At 54.8% G+C, this 19474-nt stretch overlaps 1 protein-coding gene across 2 annotated transcripts in view; it reads left to right on the forward strand.

Annotated features, from left to right (window-relative positions):
* Positions 1–19166, forward strand: part of PTK7 (protein tyrosine kinase 7 (inactive)) — a 35793-nt gene extending 16627 nt beyond the window's left edge. Inside the window, exons 2-20 of one of the 2 annotated variants that reach the window (XM_048299208.1) lie at positions 6483–6776; positions 7315–7417; positions 7918–8108; positions 8575–8722; positions 9672–9802; positions 10054–10320; positions 10521–10654; positions 11046–11181; positions 11294–11413; positions 11560–11709; positions 11954–12104; positions 12696–12823; positions 13109–13321; positions 16418–16573; positions 16756–16988; positions 17559–17639; positions 17721–17872; positions 17947–18125; positions 18329–19166. In XM_048299208.1, coding sequence (XP_048155165.1) covers positions 6483–6776; positions 7315–7417; positions 7918–8108; positions 8575–8722; positions 9672–9802; positions 10054–10320; positions 10521–10654; positions 11046–11181; positions 11294–11413; positions 11560–11709; positions 11954–12104; positions 12696–12823; positions 13109–13321; positions 16418–16573; positions 16756–16988; positions 17559–17639; positions 17721–17872; positions 17947–18125; positions 18329–18489 — 3128 coding nt within the window. In that variant the 3' untranslated portion in view covers positions 18490–19166. The remainder of the gene's footprint in view (positions 1–6482; positions 6777–7314; positions 7418–7917; positions 8109–8574; positions 8723–9671; positions 9803–10053; positions 10321–10520; positions 10655–11045; positions 11182–11293; positions 11414–11559; positions 11710–11953; positions 12105–12695; positions 12824–13108; positions 13322–16417; positions 16574–16755; positions 16989–17558; positions 17640–17720; positions 17873–17946; positions 18126–18328) is intronic. The other variant, XM_048299209.1, reaches the window with a different exon arrangement.
* The last annotated feature ends 308 nt before the right edge of the window (positions 19167–19474 follow it).

Raw genomic sequence — 19474 nt, forward strand, 5'->3', positions numbered from 1 at the left:
AGGGGAGAAGAGGAAGAGGATGGTTCCCTTTTGGGGAGAAAGGATGGATGCCATTTGGGTGCTCTGGGCTTTGCTGTCCTGGGCACTGGAGATGAATTGCAGATCCTCTAAACTGCTGTTCCAGGTGCAGAGCATTAAAGGAATTGCCTTGCACATCTGGCTGAGCTGACCCAGGGTGGATTTTGCTGAAGTGCTCCTGGAAGCAAGTCTGCAGAATAACGCTCCTGGGGCCTGGCTGGAGAGTGGGGCTGGGCTAGAAGCTGCAGAAGCACCGCAATGCTGGGCTTGCTTTCCAAACCAGGAAACCTTATACTTGCACAAAGCCCTCTCCCAAATCCCATTCCCATGCTTTTAGTTCCTTGTTTGGTTGCAAGCAGTTTTGGGATTACTCATATCCTGTGGTGTCTTAGAGGTTGGTAAACTCTTGGGTACGAAGTGAAATAGATCCTTTCCTTTTCCCTTTCTGTCTTTTGACCAGAGCTCTTTTAGTTTGGAGGAGCTGGTGCCCAGGAGCTGTGCACTGGGCATGCCTGGATGTGGGCAGTTTGGGGTTGATGGGAGCATGGATCTCCCACAGGGCTGGGGATGTAGAGCATTGCATTGTGCTTCCAGCTGCCTTGCCTGTTGCTCCCCCAGCAGGGCTGTAGGTGAGAGAGGTGACTGTGGACTCAGCAGGAATCTGAGGCTGTGCAGCAGCTGAAGGCTTTGTGGTTGAGGCTGCATTCCCAGGCGATGTCGTTAGGCAAGGAGACCATGATTTTTGGATTGTTTCAAGATGTAGGCAGCCTGGCCTGTCAGGCAGGGCAGGAGATGTGTTGCCTGGTCTCCCCAGCTTGCCCAGTTGCTCTGCAGTACCCAGATGGCCTTGGGCTACTGGAGTGTCCTCAGATGAGCCTGTGGGACTGGCACTGAGACATTAAAAAATGAATGGAAAACCCAGCTTGGGTCGAGGCCTGGCTTGTAATGTTGCCCCATGTCCTTGCAGCCTGGAAGATGACCATGGAGGTTTGGGCTTGGTGCCATGGCAGGGACTCACCAGGCAGCATCCCTGGTGCTCTCAGGCCTCTTGTATGGTGCAGAAGGTGGGGTACCTTCACTGCCAGGTGTGTCCAGGCTGTGCCAGGAGCACAGACCCCCTTGATGGCTGCAGCCCTAAATATAGCCTTAGAGAGGGCTGGTCTCCCAAGGATGAGTCCTGACACCCCATACACTTTCTGGCTTTCACCAAAAGCCCAGCACCCCTTGAAGGTCTGCAGTCCATGAGGTTGGAGCCTGTTGCCCAGATATGTCCATGGCACAGAATGGGGGGACAGTGTCCAGCCTCAGAGGGGGAGCATTGAGACACAGGGCTGGGCAGTTTGCTGCCAACTCCTTCCCCCAGAGCCCTACAATGTCTCTCTGTTTAGGGTATACCAAACCTGGTGCTTCTCAGGTGGGAAAAAGATGTGAGATCCCCCCAAAATTCCAGCCCCAGTTTCCCTATGCTAGCCCCCAGTTCTGCCATGGCTCCCCCAGATCCTTATTACTCTTTTGGTGCATTTTCTTACAGCTCTGGCTGATGAAAGGAGCAACACTGATGTATTTCACTCTTTTAGCTCTGGAGAGTGGTCCCAAAGACATTCCCAGCCCATGCTGAGTCTGCTGCCACATCACTGTATTAATGCTGTGGCAGCCTTCGAGGTGCTTGGCTACCATGGGGCTGGGTCTCCTTTACCAGAGGTGTGGAGTCCTTTGCTTCCTGGCGATCCCATAGGATTGAAAACTTAGTCTGCAGAGCTCCAGACAGCAGTGGCTGACTTCATAGGGTTGCTCACAAGTCTGCCCTGGATGTGGCTTTGTCAATTTTGTCACCCTGAAATGTTCTGCATGTGCTCAGGCTGGAGTCCGGCAGTGGCTGAATCCTGTGGATATCCCAAGACAAAAAAGGGAATTGAGATACACTTGTTAGAAACTAGGACTGGTAATGCAGATGGTGTCACTGGTTTTCCTGGATAGCTACTATTTGCCTCCTTAAATATATGAAATGAGTTTTGAGCAGGGGGTATCGCTGCCTGAAGGGTGCTGTGTTCCTGCACTCAGATCTTTGCCGTAGGAATGATCTCAGAGCCAGGATGGGATCTGAGCCTGCTCTTCTCCCCATCCTTGTGCACCCTACAAGTGCATGTCCCCTCCCTGCAGATGATTTGCTTTGTGGTGTGTGGGAATGATACCCTGAGGACCTGTAGGTACCAGTTCGACTTCCCTACACAATTCACTTAACCTTTATCTATTACCTCAACAGGGGGATTTTGCATTTCAATTAAGCATCCTTTGGGTAGCATACCACTGGGTGTTTTCAAGTGTGCTGCATTTCTAACATGTTTGTCCAGTCTGGCTGAAGCTTTCCTGAAAAGCTTTCTGTAGCCACAGTTGAGACGGTTTCAGGCCAGAAACATGTGTGGAGGGTTTCTTTTACTCCCAGCCCGGGGTGGCCTGTGTCACATGCATATGCAGAGGCCGGGTGTTGGCCAGCACGCACATTTGGGACTGCTCCATGCTGGCATTGGCTTTGCAGGACCAGCTGTGTTGCTGGGGGAGAGCTCTGCACTGACTCAGTCTTGCTAAGGCTGATGTGGTGTTGCTGGATGGTTTTTGGGGTGACTCTCACTAAGGGAAAAGAGTCATTTTGCTTTGTTCAGCAGCTCCCAGCAGTGTGTCCCAGCCGTGTGTCCCAGCCCAGATGAGCTCATGAAACCACAGAAGAAGCATGCTGTGGGAAGGTGTCCAGTCTGAGCTGGGGTTGCCTTTGCTCTCTCCTCTGGGGCAGCCTCCAGTGGCTGAGCCACACATGGCCATGGCTCTGCCACACAGGAGAGCTGGGAAGTCCTCCAGCTGCTGAGTGGAACAAACAGAGTCATTTTCCTTCTTTATTCAGCACAGGTGGAGATTGTTGGCTTTATACAGGTTTTACCCAAACTCCAGCATAATGGCATCCCACACAGTAGCCCTCTCCTTAGACAGCTTCCTTGAGCCTTTGTCCCAAAAGCCCAGGAGGTGGAGGGGGGATGCATGGACCCTGCTGACTGCAGCCCTTTCCTGGGCCAGGGTTGTACAGCTGTAAGCAGCAAGTGCAGCAGTTCCCGCCTCCGAATGCTGGGCTCTGCTGCTCTGGGTTGAAGTACTGTGAAAAGCTGTGTCCAGCTCTGGGCTTCTGATGTCTTCCATCCCAAAACTATCTAGACCACATCTAGCTGCTACTGGTCTTTCCTTGCAGCCCAAACCTGATACCTGGTTGGGACAATGGTTTCCAGTATGTGTAGCCAATTCACCAGTGGCACCTTGGATGCTACTGTCAGAACAAAACACAAGTTTATGGCTCTTGCTGCACTTTAACGTTTATTTATCCCAGTTTGCCTTGACACCTGTTCTCATGAGATGTTCTGATTTGAAATGGTTGTGTCCATTTCCCCAGCATGGAAAACAACAACATAAATAGTTCCTCCTGTTTCACCAGGGAGCTGGATCCCAGTGTTTCCTGACACTTGGTAAAATCCCTGCTTCCCATGTGGGACTTGTGCCAAGCCTTCATCATGTCCTCTGTCCACAGAGCCATGTCCTCCTGCCTGAACATGGAGGATGGTGAAGCAGCAGGATGCATGTGATGAGGCAGCTAGAGCTGTCAGATGGTCAGTGCTGAGTAAAGTGCAGTTGTGCTGTGAGTGACGGGGTGACAGCAGCTCTGCTGCTCTTTGGTGCTGTATTGGTAATGCCGATGATTTAACGCTAGAATCACATGTAATTGAAAATACAATATCTTAATACCCTAATGGTCTACACCTTTGGAGAGAGTTGCCTCATCACAAACTCCAGCACGAGCATGACCAGTAGGCTGAAGCTCCCAAGAGCAGAACAAATCCATCTACTTCATGAGTTTTCTTTATGCACCCTGCCACCTTGCACGTGCTTTGTACCATACAGGTATGGTTTGATGGACATATGGCTGGTGTCCTGAGGCATGTCTGGAGAAAATAACAGACCTGTCTCCTGTAGGTTCAAACCTGAGTGGATTTGACTGTTCTGTTCCCCTTTCCTCCTGCCTGTCTGACCCAGCAGCCTGTTCTGGCATGAGCTCAGCTCCTGATGCTCTGGAGCTTTTAGGCTGTTGAGCACATGGCTGTATTTGAGTGAGGCTGGGTGGTTGCTGCCTTGCTGAGTGCTCTCAGTGAGACAGATCTGATGTGACTCATATTCCTGCACGTTGTATCACCTTGAGGCATGTGTTCATCTCATGTTCATGAGACAGCTGTCACAGACTGATGGATAGTTCCTACCTTTAGGGGATGGAACTGGCCATGGAAACTTCACTGGACATGCTGACCCTTGGAGCACAGCATGTTGATGGGACCCAGGAAAATGGGACTTTGGTCACGGTCAGCAGCTCTGTTACCCAGGCCACAGGGGGTCAGTCTGTGGCTACTCCTGGTGACCTTAAGTTCTGTGGGTGCAGTTGACAAGTGATGTCAACCCAAGAGCTGTGGGACTTCACCTGGCTGAGGGCAGTCGTTAGGGGATGTTGCCTGCACACCAAAGTCAATGGCTTGATGGGATGCTGAAGGTGGAAAGCCAGGCTGCAGCGATGTCCACATCCTAGACCCTGCGGAATGTTGTTGTGCACTGCTGTTCTGTGACCTCCCAACTCCTTGCTGCCTCCTTCCCAATGGCTTTTCGGGGATGACTGAAAATTAGAATTGTACCCACAGTCACACCTTGCAAGGGCTGCAGGCAGAAAAGACCTCTGGGCTCTGGACTACAGTTTGGTGTGTCCTAGTGTCTTTGGGAAGAGGCTTCTGTGGTTTTCCCAGTGGGAGGACTTTGTTGCTCTCTCTGGCTGGACTATGGGGAAAGGTTTTTAGCAGATACAGGCCGAGGTGCTCCTGCTCCTCGATGTGTTTGGAGCTGGGGGGTTGGAGCCTCATCCTGTATGAGTACCTGTGTCTGTGCCGTGCTGTTGCTGTGAGTGGGGGAGCTCGGACCAGCCCTGCTGGAAGTGTGTGGCTGACACCAGAGTGCCCGTGAGCAGCTTTGCTTGGCCCCTGCACTTTGTAGCAAGCTCCAAAGGCTTTCCAGCATGGGAAGGGCTCTTGTGGCTTTCTGGAATTTGGTGGTCTTCAAAACATCTGTTTTGGAAAAGGCTTTCTTACCCCTAGCTCTGACTGACTGAGATGTGTTGTCAAACTGTATCCCTTCACCAGGCTTTTATGCAAAGGAGGATGTGGCTGAGTGTCCAAAGAGGAGCTGCCTTTCCTTCAGCTGGGCTTGGATCCTGTTCATGTAACTTGTCCAGGCGGCCACTTTCTGAGGCTGTTTCTCTTGCAGTGATGAGAACACGCTGGTTTTGACCACATTCTTGTTCATCTTCACTCTAAGATGCTCGAAATCTGGCTGGCTTGGCTCCTCTCCCTGCAGAGCATGGTGCTGGGAACACAGTCCAAGAGCCATCGTCATGTGCTGAATTGCTCTTTGTCTGCTCCCCTTGCTTTTGCAGCTGGTAACCGGAGCAGAGCGCCTGCACGGCTGGCTGTGGGCAGGCGGCAGCCAGATTTGGGAATGTGCGAGCGCGGTCCCTCAGCAGCCATGCCAGGCACTGCCTAGGGAAGCACTGGCTGCTCTGTCCCCAGGACCCCCAGCTCTTGGGTGGGCCTTAGTGTGTCAAGCAGGGCTCTTTGGGGTTTCCATCGCTGTAGAGCGATCCTTCCAGCCCCTCAGGCCACTACCAGACCCTGAGGACAGCTATTGCAATTTGTCATTTCCGCTTCTACTTGTGAGTGGGCTGAGTCACCACACAAGTTTGTGGTGTCCCTGTTGCATCCTCTTGTGCTGTGTTTATTCACACAGACAATCCCTGTTCCACACCAGTGTTTCTCTGGGTAATTTCTGGGGATGTGGAGGTGAGGCAGAGACATAGTCTCAAGGAGAGGGACTTTGAGGAAAACCTAGAAACAGCCTATGGGTATTTCTGATCAGGGGCAATCTTGATGCAAGGCCAGAAGTTAGGACGCATCCCAAAAAACAGGACAAGAAGACCTCAAAGAAACATCTGAACTGCCCAGGAAGCTGCTTGCTCTCCAGGGTTTTGGTGACTGACTTCCTGGCTCATACACTGCAAGACACCTCTCTGTTCAGGCTGGAAGTGTGACACTCAGTAGTGGGTCAGGGGAGCTCCCTCTTAATGTCCCTGGCCCCAGGGAGCAGAGGGCTCTCTTGGCTGTGGCAAGCTCAGGTATCCCTGTTCCAGTGATTGCTGTGGACAGGCTTAAAGCAGCTGTGCTGGCATCCCAGCATAGATCTGTTAAAACTCTGAATTAGTTTTGACAGATGTGATTTGGGATATGTTTCTCCTCACATGGCTCTGAGTGTCTGGAGACCCTTGAGAACGACATGTGCTTACCTGATCTGTTCTCCTTCCCTTGCTCTAAACATGCCCTCCCTTTTCTGTCCTGCAGCCGTGGGGACTCAGGCAAGCATCCTTTTCACGAAAGAGCCGTACTCCCAGGATGCCCTGCACGGCCGCAGCGCCATCCTCCGCTGTGAGGTGAAGGAGCCGGCGGACGTGGAGTTCGAGTGGCTGCAGAACGGGCTTCCCGTTCAGGACACGGAGCAGCGCTTCAAGGAAGGCAGCAACCTCCAGTTTGCTGCCGTGGATCGGCACCGGGATGCCGGGGTCTTCCAGTGCCTGGCGAGGAACGTGCTCACCGGGGAGGAGGCGCGCACGGCCAACGCGTCTTTCAACATCAAGTGTGAGCATGGGGTGAAGGCAGCCAGGCACAGGCTGCAGCCTGGTGCTGCCCACTGTGCACAGGGAAAGCACCCTCTTGGGAGGGCCCGAGGCTGGAAACAGTTTTTCCAGGCTGTCTGCCAATGCTTGTGTGGGTCAGACAGGGATCGGACAGCTTGGACTGCTCAAGTAGGATCCCTCTCCATCTACCATGTCCATCATGCCCTGTAGACCTCTTGTGTCTTCTGGTGTCCCCAAGGCTGTCAGAGATGCTTTCTCCTGCTGCTTTTCCCGTTTGTGCTGCATTACTGCAGCAAGTGTGTCCTGGGCACTGCAGGTCCTTTCAGAACTCACCTTATCCCTCAGAGAACAGCTGCACAGGGCAAAGTGGGATCTCTGCAGTGTGGGTGTCCTTACTCCACGCTGGCTTGAGGGCATATGTATCTCTAAGCATGCTTGTGCCCTTGCTGCCTCCTCTGGTTATCGGGGAGTCCAGTAACCACCACGTAGGCTCTGTAGGTTTGGAGAGCCAGCTGTGTTGGTATTCTTTGGTCCCACAGGGATCGAGACAGGCAGTGTGGTTCTGAAGCAGCCGGCCAACGTAGCTGAGATCCAGCCCTCCTCCACAGTGGTGCTGCGGTGTCACATCGATGGCCACCCACGGTAAGGGTTGCCTCCTGAGGAGTGGACCCTGCCAGGGGCCCCTGCACCTTGGCTGTGTGGTCTTTCTCTCTCTCTCTATCCCTCTCCCTCTCCCCCGCCACCTTTTTCTTTCTCCTCCTGCCCCACCTCCCCTCCTCTCTCCTGCAAGAATTCAGTAGAGTCAGGGAAGGCGAAAGGCAGGATTGAGCCTGTGGCTGAGCACCGTGGGAGAAGGCAAACGGCTTCCCCAGAGCCGCGTAGCGAGGAGCACAGTAAGGATGGGCTGTCACAGTCCAGTTGCTGAGCTGCTTGGTGTGCTGCAGTCACTCTCCGTCGCTTCCCAGTTGTGTCCCGTCCACTTGGCTGCATGTCTCATGGCTTCGTGTCTGTGTCGGGGCCAGCAGCGGGGACGGAGAGCCAGGGAAATGGGCCATCTCTGGGCTGTCTCCTCCGCACACCAGCTCTCGGGGCAGCCCTGACGGTGCCGTGCCGCCGGTCACCTGCTTGCCCCTGTCTTGCAGTCCCACGTGGCAGTGGTTTCGGGATGGCAGCCCCCTCCCGGAGGGCCGCAGCACCTACTTTGTCAGCAACAAGGAGCGGACACTGACCCTGCAGAGCGCCAGCCCCGATGACAACGGGCTCTACTACTGCTGCGCCCGCAGTGCCGTCGGCTTCGTCTGCAGCCAGAACAACTTCACACTCAATGTCATCGGTGAGTCGTGTCCCAGCTGTTCCACTGCCCTGCTCACAGCCTCCTCTCTGCTGCAGGACAGGAGCCAGGCTGCAGGGGAACTGCAGGCTAGTGGGACTTTCCTCTGTGCAGAGCCTCTGGCCAGACTCAGACCTGACAAATCCTGGCCAGGTTGGAACCCAGCCCTGTCTGCAGGTGTTAATTTGCCCCTGTGTCCTTCTGGAGCAGATTTATGCTGTCTTCTCTTATAATGGTGCACCCTGGATGCTGTAGGTGCTTCTGGTTTTGCTAATATCAGTGCCGTGTGGGTAGATGCCCTGTTGGCCTTTGGAGGCAAGACCCAAGGAGGGCAGGAATTGTTGACATTAGAGGGGTATTTGGAACTGGACAAGGGAATTTGCAGTCCAGTGACAGCTTTGATCTGTTTGCTAGGGCCTTTCTGGGAGCAAGTTCCTCTCTCACCCTCCTGTGATCTCTGCCGTTGCAGATGAGAGCTTTCCTCAGGCAGTGATTGCCCCACAGGACCTCATCGTGACCAAGAATGAAGAGGCCATGTTCGACTGCCAGTTTGCAGCTGTGCCTCCTCCTACACAGGAATGGCTCTTTGAAGACAACCCCATCACCAACAGATCCAAGTAATAGGGACCCCGGTGATGTGGGCAGGGCTGGGAGGAGAGGGGCACTGTGTTCCAGAAGAGAGAGGTCAAACCCTGTCTGTACATGAGGGCAAGCATGCAACATCAGAGTGGCCATGGGGATCGGTTTCTCAGCTTGGCTGGGTTAGGTTTAGCAGGGACTTGGTCCCTGTGCATGGCATTTATCTGAACAGGACTCAGGGACGAGTTTGTCCTCACATGAGTCTGTGGGGCTGTCAGTTCTAGATGCCCATGCGTGATGGCCCCACAGTTAGGGATGTCTCTCAGCCCCAGATGTGGTGATTCTATGGAGCCAGGGAAGCTCAAGCTCCTGACACCCACTTGGGGCAATTCACAGTCAGGGATGTGTCCCAGTACCTGATGCCAGCACGCGGTGATTCCCAGACTGGGGAACACATCCCAGCCCCCAACATCTGCACAGCAGTCACTGGGCCTGTGGCTCTCTTGTTCTTCCATGTAAAAGTGCATGGTGATCCCCAGAGCCAGGAGTGTTTCTGAGCCCCAGACAGCCTAAGCATGGGCAGTCTGAAGAGCAGGGACAGTGATCCCGCAGCCGGGATGTGTCTCCGCCAGACTCTGGAAGGCAGGCAGTGCCATCTGGGTGCCAGCTGCCCTCGGCCTGGCAGCCCCCGGGCGCCACCTTGTGTCCCCTGCCCCTTCTCGTGGCTCCATGTGCTCTCAGAACTGGCTCATGCTTGGTGATGCATTTTTTGGTGGGAGCCAGCTCTTCACCAAGAGTAAGACTTGTATGAGCTCATTTCCTCCATGAAGAATGTGTCCCAACCATCTCCTTGTTTATGTGTGCTGGGAAGCTGTGGCTTGGCACCCTCGTGGTTTCGCGGGCTCATGCAGGACATTTCAGCGCTGTGGCTCTGGCCCATGTCCTGCAGAGATGCCCACTGAGCCCTTCCTCTCCCCACGTGCCCAGGACCACCGTGTTTGCCAATGGCTCCCTGCTGATCACCCAGGTGAGGGCTCGCAGCACCGGTGTCTATAAGTGCGTTGGCCGTGGGCAGAGGGGGAAAACTCTGGTGCTGAAGGCAACTCTGCGGCTGGCAGGTGAGGTCCTGGGGCTGGTGACAGGGTGGGCGGTGGGTCCCAGAGTTCCAGTGTCACTCTGGAGCTCTGTGATGATACAGCAGTGGGTCAGTACATGAAATGATTCATCCTTGCTGCCTGGATGAGGGGAGCAAACAGAGTTTGTGTGCTCTCTCCTTTAAATGGTGCCTCCCATGTGAATGATGGTGCTGGTGGGTTGGCTATACACGTTCCTACCCTCTTTGAGCCCTGTTGTCTCTTGCTTCTCTCAGAGATCGAAGACATGGCACCCTTCTCCCCGAAGGTGTTGATAGCAAACCAGGGGCATCGCGTGTTCTGCACTGCCCCGCAGGGCATACCCACACCCCAAGTCTGGTGGGAGAGAAACCAGGAACGAGTTCCCACTGCTGGCCGGGTGTACCAAGAGGCTGAGCAGCTCATTTTCACCAGTATCACCGAGATGGATGCAGGGATCTACACGTGCCATGCTGCCAACAAGGCTGGAGAGAAGAAACAGGAGCTGAGCATCACTGTGGCTAGTAGGAAACTTTCTGAAAAGGGTGGGAGCAGAAGAGGGGCTGGATAGGGGGTTGGGGTGAGCTGGGCAGCATTGCTCATCACCTCACTGATACAGAGAGGTGCCTCTCATGGCTGGCTGCACACTACCTGCGTGTTCTGCACTGCTGCTGGCCAGAGGGGTGGTGAGTGGCCCTTTGTAACCCCTTGCCTTCGTGCCCAGCGGTACCCAAATGGGTGGAGATGCCCAAGGACAGCCAGCTGGAGGAGAGCAAGCCAGGATACCTGCACTGCCTCAGCAAGGCCTCCCTGAAACCCACTGTCACCTGGTACCGCAACGGCGTCTCCATTTCTGAGGTGAGGCAACAAGGCAAGTCCCTGCCCCTCATGGGCACTTCTGCTGGGCACCTGCTCTGCTGCTGCTGTTTCTCACCTTGTTCCTAGGCCCAGTATCCCTGTCACCCCCACTTTAGCCACATTCCTGGCATTAGCTCCGTCCTACTGATGTGTGGGTGCACAGTTAGCTGTCTCTTGCCACTTGAGTGGCAATCAGCCCTGTGCTTTTGGGGCAGTGGCAGGAGAAAGGTCCCTGCAGCCTCTCTCAGTTCTTCATGTGGGTCTCAGCAGGGATGCGTTTATCTGAAGCGTGGCGTGGCATGTGGAGTGTCAGCAATGCCACAAGTGAGGGCTAATCCCAGGGCTGCTGACAGTGTCATTTCTGCCCTGTTCCTTCCCCTGCTCCGGGCAGGACTCGCGGTTTGAGATCTCGGAGAACGGGACGCTGCGCATCAACAACGTGGAGGTGTACGATGGGACCATGTACAAGTGTGTGAGCAGCACCCCGGCAGGCAGCATCGAGGGATACGCGCGGGTGCACGTGCTGGGTATGCTGACAGTGCCTCACGCTCTGCTCTTGTGGGTGCAGGGGTGATACCTCCAGCTCCAGGGTCTCCTGTGGCTGAGGGGGAGCCTAAACATCACCTCTGTCTGCTGCAGAGAAGCTGAAGTTCACCCCACCGCCTCAGCCGCTGCAGTGCATGGAGTTTGATAAGGAGGTCACAGTGTCCTGCTCAGCCACGGGCCGGGAAAAACCCACCATCCAGTGGACCAAGACAGGTCAGGGGGATTTGGTTGTGATACGCCTGCTCCTTACCTGGGGCACTAGGGACTCTGCATTGTCCCACCTCCAGCGTGGGTGAAGCAGCAGTGTGGCCCAGTGTGGCACTGCACGACGGCTGCATCCGTCCTCTTGTGACCCGCAGATGGGAGCAGCCTGCCATCCCACGTGAGCCACAATGCCGGCATCCTGTCCTTCCACAAGGTGAGCAGGAGCGACTCGGGGAACTACACGTGCATCGCCTCCAACAGGCCGCAGGGCGAGATCCGTGCCACTGTGCAGCTCGTGGTAGCAGGTGAGGGTGTTTCCTGCTGTGCTGGGTTTGCCTGGGTGGCACCTGGCGTGCCCCTGCAGAGAAAGCAATGTCTGGCCTGGCCCCGAGCTGTGTCCCATGGCACTTGAGTGTCCAGTTTGTCAGTGCTTTGTATACAGCCTGAGAGGGCACGTGCCGCTGTGCCAGTGCTGGCTGTGCTCCCTTGTGGGAGCTTAGCACCATTCCCAGGAGCTGACAGCGTCTGTGTTGGCCTCTCTGCCTTCAGTTTACGTCACCTTCAAGCTAGAGCCAGAGCCCACGACGGTGTACCAGGGCCACACGGCCATGTTCCAGTGCCAGGCAGAGGGGGATCCCGTACCGCACATCCAGTGGAAAGGGAAGGACAAGATTTTGGATCCCGGCAAGCTCCTGCCCAGGTAAACAGCCTCCATTCCAAGCTGACGTGTGGCACAGCTGGACATTCCCAAGCCTGCCCAGTACAAGGGTGTCAGTGGTGCAGTCCTGGTTCCCAGCTTGGTGGGCACATAATTGACTCCACGTGCCAGGACCTGGACTCCCCTAGTCCCAGCTTTTCTATTTCTGCTACAGCCTGCCAAGCTGTGATTGAGCTGCAGTCATGTGTTTTTAAGCTTTGCACAGCCTGAGATGGAAGCTGGTGGCAGTGGGCATATGGGGCTGAAGCATCCTGGGGAGATGGAAGCTGGTGGCAGTGGGGATATGGGGCTGAAGCATCCTGGGGAGATGGAAGCTGATGGCAGCAGGGACATGGGGCTGAGGCATCCTGGGGAGATGGAAGCAGGTGGCAGTGGGGATATGGGGCTGAAGCATCCTGGGGAGATGGAAGCTGATGGCAGCAGGGACATGGGGCTGAGGCATCCTGGGGAGATGGAAGCTGGTGGCAGTGGGGATATGGGGCTGAGGCATCCTGGGGAGGTGGGGCTGCAGGTGCCCCAAGCCTGCCTCTGTGCTCTGGTGTTTGCAAAGAGCTCTGTGTGTGTGGTTGGCAGGATTCAGATCATGCCCAATGGCTCCTTGGTGATCTACGACGTCACCACCGAGGACTCTGGAAAATACACTTGCATCGCTGGCAACAGCTGCAACATCAAGCACCGTGAAGCCTTCCTGTATGTTGTTGGTAAGGAAGGTGCCCAGTGTCGGGACATGATCTCCTGGAATCCCTGGCAATTCTAGGTCCTGCTTCTGGTGCTGGCCATGCCTGCCAGGTAGTCAAAGTAGCATCCCCACTGGAATGCAGCACAGTGTGCTGTGGGATGTGCCCAGCGTGCTGTGGCTGGGTGAGGAGGTGGCCACAGCAGTGGGTAGGGGGTTGGGGCTTTTCACATCCCTCCAGCACATTCCTGAGCAGGATTTGGGAAATCCCTCTGCACCCCCATGTTGTTGGATGCTCTCTGCCCCACAGACAAGCCAGCAGCAGAAGAGGATGAGGGACCTGGCAACCACACACCCTACAAGATGATCCAGACCATTGGGCTCTCAGTGGGGGCAGCTGTTGCCTACATTATTATCGTGCTGGGGCTGATGTTCTACTGCAAGAAGCGGAGAAAAGCCAAGAGGCTGAAGAAGCACCCAGAGGGCGAGGAGCCTGAAATGGAGTGTCTGAACGGTGAGGCCGGTACGCCTGACAGTGGGGGCTTCACTGCTGGCCCCCTGTCCCTGTGCTGGAGGGGCTGAGGGACAGGGAGCTCCCAGGGGATGGGGACAGCTCCTAACCCATGGTCTCTCGCTCCTGTTTTTGGCTGGTGGCAGAGACCTGCTGCCAGGTGAGAAATAGGCAAGTTAGTGTGAAACCTGAACCCCAGCCTCACACTGAGGCCATCTCTGTCTGCTGAGTTATGTATCACTCCTGCAGCCAGTACCTGCATGTGGGATCACATGTGGGATCCCTTCCTGGGGGAGGGAAGGATCCCTGTTGCAATGCAGTGAAATAGTAGTACTCTGCTGGCCTCTTCAATTCACAGTTCAGCAGCTCCTGGTGCTGGAGGGAAGATGTTTCCCTGAACTCACTCTGTTATTTCCACTGGGGACTTGTCAGTGGTGGGGTGCAGTTGAGTTTGCTGTCCCTAATTCCCTGGATCTCCCCATACATACTCCCCATAAATGCAGGTGTTCCCCCTTCCAGTTCTCCAGCACACAGCCATGTCCTGATCATGTGAAGTTGCTTTGAGGGCCTGGCAAAACATAACTGCTGGGTTTGCCTCCTGGTTTTCTCTTTGCATTGGCACTTTGAACAGAGCCAAACTTCCAGAAGACAAGTCTGGCTGTGAGGAACCTCCTAGGAGCAGGGTTTGCCGGAGCATCTCTGCAGCTTTGTGCTCTGCATCTGTCACCACTGTGAGCTCTTTCTGTGGACAAGTCACAGGTAGCTCACCTGTACCAGCAGGCTCTGGCCAGCATCCTCTTCCTGGGAAAGGATTTCCTTTGATCTTTTTTGAGGTGGTCTCAGATTTTTATCTTGGCCTGTCTTTATTACATTTCTCTTCTGCTAGAGTTTGCCTCTTCTTATTCTCTTCATTTGGAACCAGTTTAGCTGCCAGGTGCATCCTCACTCTTGCAGGCAGACCCAGCTTGCCAGATATCTACACTCCTTTTTGGTACTTCCATAGTCTCTCTGGAGAAGTGGTTTGTGTTTGCTATCAGCTCTGGTGGAGTTGTTCCATTCACCACAGTCTTCAAAGATCTGACTCTCTGCCTCTTTTTGATGTGGTTCCTCGTTAGCTGGGTGACTCAAAGTATTTCAGCACCTACCTCAGTACCTACAAGTGCTGCCTGGCCCAGCTGACTTTTCCAGTGTCCTCAGAGTCCAGACAGATTTGACCTCCCCATGGACCTGCAGTGGATCTTTCCTACGGATTTCCTATAGATCAGTGCACTCCTAACCATCCAGTTACCTTCCAAGGTCACGTCATTGGTGTGCCACATCCTCTATAATGAGAGCTTGCCCTCAGTATCCCTGTCTGACTGTGCTGCTTTTTTTTTTGGTGAATACAGATACAGCATTTGGGGAGGTTCATGGCTATGGGGACTGATTTCTGTGCTGATGTCTCTAGGGCAGCATGGCTGTGTCTGTTTCTCCAGGAGATGCTCAGGTGTTGCAGGCAGGTGGGCAAAGTAGGCAGCTTCTTTACACTTGGTTCCCCTTTGCTGCAGCTGGATACATAATGAAGCTTCCTGTCCTTTTTTTGTTATCAACTGACTTGTCCAAGCTCTGTGAAACATGGGAATGTCTGTTCTCAAAAGTGTCTCTTGTTGCTGCCTGCTGGTGCTGTCTCTCAGTGGCAGCACACTCACTCTGCAGCCTTCAGGATTTTTTTGGCACGGTTGCAGTGGTCGTCTTGTGTTATCCTCTTGGCTTCAAGCTTGTAGTCTTGAGACACGATTAGTCATGAGCACAGACAGCACAGGGTCAGACAGTCCTGCTGATAATGAGTGTAAAAGCAAGGAGAGGGTAAGGAGCATCCAGCTTTGATTTATAGGATAAGTGGTGTTTTTTCGCTTTTGTCTTTGCAAATCTTACTCCACCGTGTGAGAGTAGACAGCTGTCAGTAGCTGTGGCTCTGAAGTCAGCATATCTCAGTGTTCCCAGCTCCAGTCCTACCTGTGACAAAGCCATGGTCCCTGTCACGGTGGCCAGACCTGCTCAGGATGTGCTGGTACCTGTCTTGCACAGGTGCACTGTAAGCAGGCATGCACACACACTGCAATACAACAACCTGTGATGGAAACTACAGGCAGTGGGAATCCTGCTGGGTTAAGTCTTAATTTTATGGTTTCCTTTTGTGTGGCTGTTTGCCTAGTGGTTGTAGCAGGAGCAGCTGAAATGGAGTGTGCACAGTAGTACAGAGTGATGCTGCAGGTGTGGGAGCGACCCTCGCTCAGGGTTGTGCCCTGCTTTAAATTCCAACTCCTGCCTTCATCTTATGGAAGGTACTGCTTCCTAGTAACCAGGTCTGATCCAAGCAATAAATGCCTTCAGAATCAAGGTTTGCCATCTATGCAGTCGTTTCCCTACAAGCTGCCTGTAAAATGCAGGCTTTTGTACTTTCTCAAGGCAATCATGTTTTGTCCTGTTGTGTGGCTTGTGTTTGTGCAAGGGAAATTGCTAGTGAAGTTCCTGTGCAGAAAGCTTGCTGGGGTTGATTGCAAGGACAATGCTTCCTAGCACTGCTTTAACCCAGACAGTTAAAATCCAGGCTGGTCTGGTCTTACAGGTTCAACATTTCCAAGGACATCAGCATTGCTGGCTTGCTGGGAAGGGAGTAAGGACGAGGGACATCAGACTGCAGCAGCTGATGCCAGATAGACTTGAGAGGCTCTTGGGCATCAAGAGATTGTGGTTATAGCGAGCAGTGTCCATCTGCTCCATCTCTGCCTCACCCATCCCATCTCCTGCTGCCGTCCTGTGGAGTTGTGTCAATGATAGTTTGAATGTAGCCACTGCTCAGGGATGACTGAGTGGCCTGGGATGGACAAGGCCAGATGGGGCTGGCTGACTCTGGGACCAAAGCCATTGCTTAGCATCTGATTTCAAGGGTGGCTGCAGAGCTGCCAGAGATGGGGCAAAAACTGAGGCCAGGCCACTCTGCTGCCTGGGGCTGGACATCAAGCTGGAGTGCTTGGAGTGTCAGAGCCCCAGAAGGGGCTGAGCCTCAGGATAACTTTCACTGTGCGGCCTGGCAGGATGCTGAAGCTATTTGTGCTTCCCTTGCAGGCGGTGCTTTGCTGCAAAATGGGCAGATGACAGCAGAGATTCAGGAAGAAGTGGCCTTGACCAACCTGGGCAGCAGCTCCGGGGCCAGCAAGCGCCACAGTGCTGCCGACAAGATGCACTTCCCACGTTCCAACCTGCAGACAATCACAACTCTGGGTATGCTGGGCCACCCTGGCCTTGACCCCACTCCAGCAGGAAACCTGTGGCTGAAACCCCAGCCTGTCCTAGCCAGAAAAGGGGATGTGCTGGGTACAGAGGGCCCTGCAGCCCCTGGCCTGCCTAGCACACCTGCTGTCCTAATGCATGGCGCCTTCCCGCCTGCTTCTCTATGCTTCCAGGCAGGGGGGAGTTCGGTGAAGTGTTCCTGGCCAAGGCCAAAGGTGCAGAGGATGGTGAGGGTGAAGCTCTGGTGCTGGTGAAGAGCCTGCAGACGAGGGATGAGCAGCTGCAGCTGGACTTCCGGCGGGAGGCAGAGATGTTTGGGAAGCTGAACCATACCAACGTGGTGCGGCTGCTGGGGCTGTGCCGTGAGGCAGAGCCACACTACATGGTCCTGGAGTACGTGGACCTGGTAAGGGCCCTGCCAGCAGCACCTGCAGTAAAGCAGGGACATGACAGCAGTGGGTGTGGGGCCTGCAAGTGTGACAACAGGCTGGCAGTGCAGGGCAGTCAAGGTGTAGGGAGACCAGGCTGAGCTTACTGCTGTTCCCAACCTCTGGAGGAGTCTCAAGGGGAATGGGAGTCTCCTGGAAGACCTGGAAGTGGCTTTGTCCTCTGTATCCTCCTGATTTCTGGTTTATGTCCTGGACTCAGCTACATAACCTAAGTTGTGGGACTCTGTGCTACAGAGTGACTGTGAATGCTAAGGGCTATGGGGAGTCTGGAGTTTGTAGGAGAGAAATCAATTTGGGGCATGAAAAACCTGGAGATTTCAGGCTTGTTTGCCCTAATCTTAGTCAGTTGAGGCCCAGAAACAAGGTACTGACTTGCCCTACAAGGCAGGGACCAGGAGGACAGGCAGGAACCATGGACAAGGAGATGAGGATCTATGGGTCTGCCACATCCAGGCACTGCAGGGACCAATGAGACTTGTCAGTCAGTATGTAGAGGTGCTGAGTCTGAGTTGCTGTCTGTCTCCCAGGGGGACCTGAAGCAGTTTCTGAGAATCTCCAAGAGCAAAGATGAGTCTCTGAAGCCACAGCCACTCACTACCAAACATAAGGTGACCGTGCAGCTTTGGAAGTGCTGTGGGGCTGGGCGACCCTAAGGAGGGCAGCCAGTGCTGACATCTCTCTGGGGTCAGGTGTCTCTCTGCACACAGGTGGCCCTGGGCATGGAGCACCTCTCCAACGGCAGGTTCGTGCACCGGGACTTGGCAGCCAGGAACTGCCTGGTCAGTGCCCAGCGGCAGGTCAAGGTCTCATCCCTGAGCCTCAGCAAGGACGTGTACAACAGGTCAGGGGGCCTGACGTGGGAATGGGAGGGGATGAAATGGCACCAGTCTCATTGCCTGCCTGTCCTGCCCGCAGCGAGTACTACCATTTCCGCCAGGCCTGGATCCCACTGCGCTGGATGCCACCTGAGGCTGTGCTAGAAGATGAGTTCTCTACTAAGTCAGATGTGTGGTCCTTTGGGGTGCTCATGTGGGAGGTCTTCACACATGGGGAGATGCCCTACACTCCACTGGCAGATGATGAGGTCCTAGCAGGTATGTGGAGTACCTCGTGCTGTCCTTGCAATTGTAGCCTACTTGCTTTTTGTTGGTAAAGGGGGCCAGACAGGCTGTGTGACAGTGCTGGTCTGGCTGGGGACGATGTCCCAGCTTGCATGGAGAACTGCTGCCCTCCTTGCACCCCCCAGAGCAGATCACACCCCTTCCCAATGGCCCTTTGGACTTTTCTTTCATGCCAGGTCTGCAGTCAGGAAAGACGAAGCTCCCGCACCCCGAGGGCTGCCCTTCCCGCCTGGCCAAGCTGATGCAGCGCTGCTGGGCTCCCAGCCCTAAGGACCGGCCTTCCTTCAGTGAGCTCGCCACCACCCTTGGGGACAGCCCAGCTGACAGCAAAGCCTGAGCCCCCAGCCCTTGCTGGTGAAGGATGTGGTGGCGTGGACAGGGGTCTGTATGTGCCTGGGGAGCCCCTGGCACTCCCACAGCCCCTTGCTGAGCCCGACCCCGATGCGCCAGCGAGCAGCTCAGCATCAGCAGCTGCTGGACTCAAAGCACAAGCCAGTGTACCCCAGCCCCACCCCCTCCCCCGTGGGTCCCAAAAGACAGCCCTTGCTGCCTCCTGCCCCCTGCCTGCTCAGCCCAGTGCCCTTAGGCTGCTGGTGTGGATGGAGCGCAGCTCCCTCTCCCACGGCGAGAGCTTGGGCGTCCCTGCTCGCCACATCCACCTCTGCCGGCCTGGCCCGGCTCTCTCTCCGTCCGTCTGTGCTAGGCATGCCTGCCTTCCCCTTCCCCATGGGGAGAGGCCAGCCAACAGGAGCACAAAGTGCCTGGCATATGAAGGAACTCACTACCTTTCCCAATTACCCTGTGCCTTTTTTTGTACTTACGACTCTGGGCAGAGCCCCCTGTCTCCCTCTTCCAGAGCGCTGACTCTTCCCTACCATAGTATTTCTGTTACTGGAATGCAGCCTAGAGTGGGTTAGTTTGTTTGCTTGAGTGGAGGGTACTGCAGCCAAGAAGGGTTGGGTTTTGTTGGGTTTTTATGTGCTGCTCTCAATAAAGAAGGCGCCTTTTTTTTTGTTTTTTTTGTCTTTGTAAAACACTGCTGTCAGATAGTGGTTTTCCTCCACATGGCTCCTGGGAAGGGTTTGGGGCTGGTTCCTCAGGCATCTCTCTGCTGTGTTTAACCCCTTTGCCCCCTTCTCAGGTGAATCTGAGATGCTGTTCCCAGCCTCGTGTGCCCTGAGGGAGTACTTTGCCTCAGCACTTGCTGTCTCTCTGGGCAGTCATGGGTTGCTCTCCAGGAGGGACTTGTCTCAAGAGAAAATGTCCCTTTCAGACTCCAAGCAAACAACCACTCCTGGATGTGCTGATGGGCTCCCCCCACT

The sequence above is a fragment of the Corvus hawaiiensis genome, chromosome 3 (assembly GCF_020740725.1).
Source record: "Corvus hawaiiensis isolate bCorHaw1 chromosome 3, bCorHaw1.pri.cur, whole genome shotgun sequence".
Classification (NCBI taxonomy): Eukaryota; Metazoa; Chordata; class Aves; order Passeriformes; family Corvidae; genus Corvus; species Corvus hawaiiensis.